The 8,539-nt window shown below is 50.7% G+C and overlaps 1 protein-coding gene across 5 annotated transcripts in view; it reads right to left on the bottom strand.

Annotated features, from left to right (window-relative positions):
- Positions 1-1,747: 1,747 nt before the first annotated feature.
- The window catches only part of LPIN1 (lipin 1), a 130,670-nt gene continuing 123,878 nt past the window's right edge, over positions 1,748-8,539 (bottom strand). For all 5 annotated transcript variants that reach the window (XM_047743739.1, XM_047743740.1, XM_047743742.1 and 2 more), the window contains 3 exons: positions 7,382-7,496; positions 6,523-6,626; positions 1,748-3,470 (listed from right to left, as the gene is read on the bottom strand). In XM_047743739.1, coding sequence (XP_047599695.1) covers positions 3,311-3,470; positions 6,523-6,626; positions 7,382-7,496 — 379 coding nt within the window. In that variant the 3' untranslated portion in view covers positions 1,748-3,310. The remainder of the gene's footprint in view (positions 3,471-6,522; positions 6,627-7,381; positions 7,497-8,539) is intronic.

Below are 8,539 nucleotides of genomic sequence, written 5' to 3'. Positions count from 1 at the left end.
CCTCCTCTAGCTGGTCCGTGCGTACAGAAGGCAGCATTTCTCCGCCTTAAACATCCCAGGGCTGGGCACCAGACCACCAGGGACCACGCCTCCAGCTTGGAAGCCACAGAAATAATTCAAGCTGGACGCCCTGCCCTGCCCCGCCTCCCCTTTGGAAACCCGGGAACGGTTCTGGCCTAGGCTCTCCCCTCCGTCTGGTGACTTCTGCCTCCCGACCACCGTGGAGCCTCCCCACGGGGCTCTGCAAGGCGTGAAGTGCCTCCCGTGGCATTACGCTCGGGGATAAGGACCCTGGTTTCCTGAGCCTCTCCCGTGTGTCCTCCTGCAGCAGCACCTGAGCATCCCATTCAAGACCACGGACCAGAGCCCGCTGGGTGACTCGTGGGTCACGGGCCAAGCCCTGGGGGAACCTGCCCGCACCACACTGAGCTGAGCCCGCTCTGCTCTAGGGTCATTCCCACCCCGAGGAGGGGCCCCGGGACACAGCCTCCCCTGCCTTCCCTCCTCTCCCCCACGTTCCCCCTTTGCCTACTGAGGAGGGGCAGCACCGCACCAAAGGCATCAGGAAAAGACTGGCTCTTTCATTCCTGATATTGAACAGGTCCATAGCCTTAAGGATTTTTTTTTGAGTAGACAATAAAAAATGCTTGATTTCACACCCTAAAAAGCAACTTAGTAACTCACCAAAACACTTTGAAATTCACACGCCTGATTTGCAGAGAAATCGTGCATCCATCTCCTTTATTACAACAGCCCTGCCGCCGGCACGACACCGTGGGGCACCACAGTGCCTGGGGTCACCGTGCCGGCACATACACACACAGATCAAGTATTGTAAATAAAATATATTTGAAGTGGTGATCTCAACCTAAGATGGAAAAGGGAGTTTCCCTTGGAAAGTGTAAGCATCTGGGGCGCCTGGGTGGCTCAGTGGGTTAAAGCCTCTGCCTTCGGCTCAGGTCATGATCCCAGGGTCCTGGGAAGAGGCCCGCCGTCGGGCTCTGTGCTCGGCAGGGAGCCTGCTTCCTCCTCTCTCTCTGCCTGCCTCTCTGCCTACTAGTGATCTCTGTCAATTAAAGAAATAAAATCTTAAAAAAAAAAAAAAGAAAGTGTAATCATCTGTCCACGTACCAGGTACTCCCAGGTTCTCCCTAGTTACGAGGGATGATCGTGGATGTCACGTGGAGGGGCTCGTCTCCACAGGGCAACTGGGAAATGTGGGGTCCAGACACAGCATGCTGGCGCACGCCCACCCACGGGGCTACTGGATAACACGTGTGTAAAGGCGGATAAGCCAGCTGAAAAGGCAGGAGTGCAGCCACGTACAAATCTCATTTTTGGGAGCCACAAGGCAGGCGTGAATGTTACAGCCTCTCCAGGGGTCACACTCTGGGCATGACACACATCCGAGGTGTCCTCCTGGAAGGCAGGCTCTGTTTCTGAGTGCAGTGGCGTGGAGGCGTAAGGTACAGCCAAATTAGGAGGGCAGCGTTGCAAGCTCTCCCACGTCCACACAGCGACTGACTGCAGCCGGTCGTCCTGATGGAGGGTGTGTTGGATGGCAGGACATGGGACACACAACCCCTCCTCAAAGCCGGATCCTCCCCCTGCAGGGGACAAAGTACCCCAGCCCCCGCAGGCACGTGACCTCATGCTCAGTTCACAACACTTCAAGATCACCCCGAAGTACCGTCAGGACAGAGTTAACATGACCTCTAAAGGTCACTAATGAACCAGCCCAGAGTAGTTAAGGCAGAACTATTTTTAATTATTTTTAATGCCTCCAAAAGGGAATCTGCACATGCACGTTCCAATTCTAGGCAAGTCTGTGGTCGACGACACAGGCGGACAGTTCTGTAAAGGCTCCCCTTGCTAACAGAGCCCACCAGCTACAATGAAGGCAACACCTCTGGATTTTCTTTCACAGAAAGAGTAAAATTTCATTCATCTGTTGCAGGTTCTGACTTCATGACAATGCGATTTAAATAGGAAAGCATTTGCAATCACTGGGGTAAAACACTCTTTAAAAAAATAATACTTCACAAAGTAAAGCAAAATCTTTTACGAAAATAATTCTTTCACTTTTCAGACTGTTCGCTCCAGAGGCCAATTTTATAAACGAGGAAAGGAATCATCTTCTGCCAACGTGAAGAATGTCACACGAAGTATCACCCACTTGCCCTTAACTCAAGCGGGAAAAGCGAGGGAAAATAAAAAGTATTACCCATAAACTCTGAAAGAAGGTCAGGGTTGTGAGATATACAGAATAAGGCTCTTTGGATAGTCTAACGTCTCTATCCTTTTGATGTGTTCATGACAGTTACAATAATAGACTATGGCTAAAATTCTCCTAACAATAACCCAATCAGAGTAAAATAATAAATAAGAGTATCTACAAAGCACATAACGTCTTGAAATGATTTTCGTAAAACCGCCTCCTTTCTTTGGAGAGCTCCCAGCCGAAATCGACACCATCACCACAAGGCAGGAGCTCTGCTCGAATCCACGTTTCCAGCTGCACCCGGCTGGAGAAGGGAGCCGGCAGAGCGTCGCGCTCCTTCCAAACACTGCCCTAGGAATGCTGACTATAATCTGAATTTAAGGCATTGCAAAGTTAGAGAGAGCCAGACAAAGCACATTCTAAATAAAACGCCTGCCACAGATGCATTAAGGCATAAATAGTCCAGCCTTGGGCCACAAAAATGGGGGGGAAGTATACCAACTATCTAGGCTATCTTTCAACCAAGGAATTAAAGAATTTATGGGCTACCCATCAGCCCTGCCGGCAAAGACTGCTGGGAGACACCCCCAGGTCGAGCCTGTACAGTGATGGGGGAGACCCCGCAGTGGCAGGTCTCGAGACCCCCAGCCTTCCCGCCACGCAGGCACAGGTGGCACACCCCGCTGCAGGTGGAAACGGGCCCCCCTCGGCCATGTCCCATGCATCGGGGGTGCCTCAGCAGAACGGTCATCGGCAGGGAACCCCCAGCAGCCACCTCGGCACAGGAACCAGCAGGAACTGCGAGAGGGGACGGGCAGGGCAGCGCGGCGACTGGCTTGCAGCCGCCACCGAGGGATTCCTTCCCGCCCTCCACGCACCCACGGCCTCTAAAGTGCATCACTCACACCCCACTTAGAAATGTCCACCCCGGGGCATGGGGCAGGGAGAGAAATGCCCCTTAGATTCTTTTGCTCTTAAGCAAATGACCGCACACCAGGCTACTGAGCTCCTGCTCCATGGCTCCCAAGGCCTATCCTTTAATCGGGGGCGCCGGTCTTCACATGACGTCAGGAGGCTGCTGGCAACATCTTAGGCTGAGGAAGAATGAATATCCTGGTTTTCAAAAGGGGGCGGGGGCTCTCTCCAGAAGGTAAAGTTACTGAAAGTGTCTGAGCAGGGGAAGTCCGAAGAGTGGCTTCTTTTCAGCAATGGGAAAACGTGGTCAACCACTTCGCAGAGTCTCACGTACCTGCAGGGAGAACAGACAACATCAAGGCCACAGAGGGACCCCTTGTGCCCCGGCCACGTGGAACACCAGCCAGGTCCCCCTGTGCTGTGCCTGGAAGCTAGGAGAGACCCACAACCCTGGGAACAGACCACCCTGCTTAACCCGGTGGCAACTGTTCTGGAATAATTCCTCACTAATTAACAGGAAATCAGTGTGGGTGCCAAGTAGGACTCAGATAAGGCCCCCCGGGGCAAGGTAGGTGAAACCTGACTTGGCACGGACGACCAAAGAAGGGGGACAAGTGGGAAATGGGGGACAGGAGGAAATCAGCGTGACAGTGGACAGCTGCCTGCCTCGGAGCTCACGCCCAGCCTGCAGGAAGAACCACAGAGAAAAGTGCGTGTTTGGTGCAATACAGACAGCTCTGCTGTGCAAGGAAATGATCCTGGGCCTTGGGTTAAGGAGACACAGACTTGACCTTCAGCTCTGCCATTTACCAGCTGAGTGACCTTGAGCAAATGGCTTCATCCATTCTACGCCACAGTCTCCTCAATTGTAAAGGAAAGGAAAACTGCCCCAGCGTCCACAAGAGAGTGAAATAAAATAACGTAAGCAACAATCAAATAACCTATTCGGTGCTCAGTGACTTTCTCTACGTCCATTGTTAACATTAGCCCGCACTAATTATTAGCCTTCGGGAAGAAGCCTTAGCTCGCCTGAGGGACAAGAGACCTGGGATCCCCTCGCACACGCAGGAGCTGTGTCACCCTGGGCAAGCATCTCGCCCTCTCTGGGCTTCGGGCCCTCCATCTTTATGGCACATGGAGTGGGACCAGAGGAGTGTTTCTCAACATTTCCCGCAACATTCTCTCCCTCCATTTTCTGTGTATTCCCAAGATGCTGTGTCTTAGTCTCCTTGGCCTATACTACAAAAAGAAAGTTGCTGTATTGAACATGCATTTTCAGACCTCCAGGCGCCTCCAACCAGAAATTCTGACAAGCTCAGGCCTCTCCACATGTCCCCAGAGTCTCTGCTGACCGTCACGGGGTCCCTCTCCAGTTCTAATTTGCTAAAAACCAAAAAGGGCTTTCGAAACAAACTCCAGGAATTAGCATGTTCTGAGGCATCAAATACCTTATTAACTAAGGATGAGAGTGTGTATTTAATAAAGGAGCCCCAAAGGGCTTATGAGGAACATCGTGCTTGCACAGAATGGGGAAAATCTTCCCTAACAAGTAAGAATTACGTCTTTCCTGGAGATTAAAACAAATTTTTAAAATGCCTCCTGGCTTGAAGACCTACTTGCCTGAGTTCTGTGGCTGTGGGAGGCAGCCCCTCCCATGGGGAACAGCTGATGGCGTGTCATCAGGGTGTGTGACAGGCTCCCTATCCAAACTGCCCAGTGCTCTGGGAGCCAGCCGTGCCCCATCCGTGCCCCATCCACGCCCCATCCGTGTCCCTCTGGCACACAAGCCACGGCAAAGAGCACAGGCACCCCCTGTCTGCCGTGGGCCCCTACCCATCTGATTTCTCGGACACGGTGTCCCCGGATCCAAAAAGACCGTCTGTCCAGGGGATGGAGGGGCACTCCCCCACCCCCAGGAAGGGCCTCTTGTCCTTGGCCTGGCATGAGACGGCAAGGTGCCACGTTCCTCCACACAGAGACCCAACCAGGCCAAGGTGCCTGAACCTCAGAGTCTCAGAGAAGGGATAACCCCACAGGCCTTCGGCGTAAACCCTCTAGGGGTTGGGACCCCGTCCTGCCACATCTCTTGTGACAGACCTGTCACCGGGCTGTGGCCATTTCTGGGCAGTGCCTCATCAGTTCATGGGTTTTCTGAAATAAAACGATGAAGAGCGATCTCTTTGACCTTCTCCAAACCAGGACACGCTTTCATGTGGGAGGGTGCAACACTGGGGAATGCGGGAGAGAGGGTCCCCGATGCCCCTGGGGCCACTCCGGACATGGCCGGGGGAAGGAATCCATCCCTGCTCTTGTTCTGCCGGCCAGGGCGGAGCCCGGCACTGCCCCCTGTTCTGAAGGACGGCGGAGGCTCTTGGCTCCGTCCTCCTCTCTCTCCTGGTGTATCCTGAGAACTGCTGAGGAACAGGCATGACTGGGGGAAGGAGGCACTGGAGCAGGCCCCTGGGCTCCCTCCAGCCTACAACTGGCCCCCATCTAGGCTAAAGTAAGCTTGAACGGGCGTAAGGATCACCTTGGATGCGAAAATGTGCTCTAGCAGGAACCTAAATCTCTCCTCTACCTAAAACCACTGGAGGTGCCTGGAGAAGACTGTTCCCTGCGAACCTGCTAGAACCAAACCCCTAGTTCAACTCCTGCCCACGAGGCGGGCTACTGCAGTCCTCCCTGGGGTCGCTCAGGGCCACGGGTTCTTTTCTAGGTCTGCGTAGACGGTGCAGCCCCTGAAGCAGGCACGGCAGGAGGACAGCCGTCTGCCGGTGCCGCCCACTGGGCAACACTCACCCACACAGGCCTGAGGAAATGCTCTCCACTCTCACGAGGGAGCACCGGGAGCCAGCACATCCAAGTCAAGGAAAAGAGTCTGCGCCGATCAGGACGCGTCCTTTCAGACACGAGCCGACTCAGCCCACTGCTCTGACCGCAAGTATGAGAGGAATTCTGGCAATTTCTGGTGAGAGCAGTGTGGCAGGTCGGCGTGCGAAGACACACAGAGTTTCTCGTCCGTAAATACAGCTTCACATGACACCTCGATTCGGTTACATTTCCAATTCACATGCTAGGCTTTCAACCCTCACTTGGCCGATCGAAACCACTAGTTTTGAAATTCATGCGGTTCCACTCAGTAGCAGAAACTAACCACTCGTTTAAATTGTTGACCCAGAGGGGCCTGATTTAATGCAGATTGTCCAAAAATTAAGTTTTGTTCAAACTGCCAGGAGTTGAACTGTATTTTCTTTGTAGGAATCCAAGATGAAAATATAGGCAACAAAAGACAAAAAGGCAGAGCGTGACCTGTGAACACGGTTCCAAGATGGAGACTCTAACAACGTAAGAACACAGCGACCCCCCGGCACGCGCATGACACTCACGAGGAGATGTTGGTCTTTGCGTGTTCCTGTACGAGCTCTCCTTTGGGATTGACGGTAAATATTCTGTTCAAAGACACTCCTACTTGCTTATATGAATACACATCCTGTATGTGGAAAAGTAAAATTAGGGGGGAAAAAAGCGCATTATAAACACAAATACAGGATATTTCAAGTTTGATGCACTATTATAAAATTTTCATTAACCAGAACTCTACTTCCAAGTAGTGCAGAGAAAAAAGTGTCTCTGGACATGAAATTATTAAATCAGTTTCCCCCTGGGGGCCGCCACGCTCATCCTGCTAGAGCTGAGCTCATGAGTAAACAGGCTCCCAGGGCCCCCTGCGATTCTGACAGCCCTGCAGGCTATGCTCTGACCCAGTTTCAAAAGGGGGATCTTCTTACTGGGAAGTTAGTACTGAACTATATTATCCAGAATGCTAAACTCTCCAGCAAGTCTGGGTGTACACCTAAAAATCTCTAAGCACCTCTCTCACCACACGCTACAACGCTCTGAAAACCTGCGATGCCCTGTTGCGCCATGGTGTGAAGGCCTGGCTTTGTGCTTCTCTGCCGGTAGAAAGGGTCTAATCCTATTCTAGGTTCTTCTTGTTTGACTAAATTAGCAAGTGGTTTGGAATTTGAAGGTTCTAGCCCCACATTTCAAGCTTCAGACTGAAACCCACCAGCCAATCATCAAAGAAAACTAGAGACCATGAGGCAACTGCGCATCTCCTCACAGCTAATTCTAGCAGGATGGGAATCTGGCTCCCCATGGAGTCAAGACCCGCCCTGCAGATGGCTGCTGTCAGAAAGGGCGGTTATTTCCAGACCTCTTATATACCCCCAATTTACTACTTACAGCCGGTCGGTTTCCAAAAGCAGCATAAAAGGGTTCTGTATTTGGAAAAAACAGGTTTTTGATGTCTGTCAAACACTGGACTTTGAACTTCTCTGGCTTCTTCTCAATCACTTCTCTGTTCAAACAAATAAATAAATGATGGATCAGCTTGAGAGGAGAAGCTTCCTTAACATCAAACTATTTTTAAATTCACGAAGGGTGAATCCATACTTTCAAGTCTTCCCACAAAGAAAAACGCTAAAGACAAGTGATTTTACTAAAGACCTCCACCGGTCATCCAAGGAACAAAGAATTCCAGACACACGAGAAGAGAGAACATCTCCAAACTCGTTTTATGCAGCTAACATAGCCTCATAAGCAAAACTGAAAGAAGAAAAGCCTGAGCAGAGTGTGGGCCGATCTCACTCACGAACGTCAGTGCAAACTTCCTAAATAAATAAGCATGTGCAAACTGACTGCCACAAAGCACCAAAATTTAATTCCAGGAATGCAAGAGCAATTCAATACTTTAAACCAACGAATGCAGTCTAACACATTAACAGGTCAAAGGAGGAGAAAACATACCATACTAATAGACACAGACAGGTGGTTGATACGGTTCAACAACGAATCAAGGTGAAAAATCTGAAACCCGGAATAGCAGGGCGTACTCCGAACCCACAGCAAACGTCCTGGTAACCGTTAAACAACAGCTGGCCATGACCATCATTCCAACCCAACACCGTGTGGCAGGTCCTCGCTGGCACGGTGACGGAAGGAAGACATAGTTAATGAGGATTGGAAATGAAGGGAGGGAAACTGTCACCCAAAAAGGTAGATTCAAAAAGAGAATTTACAGATGAATGATCATCATTGATAAGAAATCAATAAGACTGCTGGTTATAAAATCAGTGTACAAAAAAAAAACTTGTGTACAAGAATCAGTTGCACTTTCATGCATCAGAAGCTATAAGCAGGTGAAAATGTAATTCCGTAAAGAGTCGTTTAAAATTTACAATGTCTAGGAATAAACCTATAGTGGAAGATGTGTCAGACGTTTATGGATAAAATCATAAACTTTGTTGAAATAGATTAGGGATGTCCTAAGTGAAAAAAGACACCATATAAGTGAATTGGAAGACCCAATATTACAAGGAGACACTGACTCTCCCTAAACCG

Source organism: Lutra lutra, chromosome 9, assembly GCF_902655055.1.
Source record: "Lutra lutra chromosome 9, mLutLut1.2, whole genome shotgun sequence".
NCBI lineage: Eukaryota > Metazoa > Chordata > Mammalia > Carnivora > Mustelidae > Lutra > Lutra lutra.
This window is presented reverse-complemented; position numbering and strand designations above follow the sequence as displayed.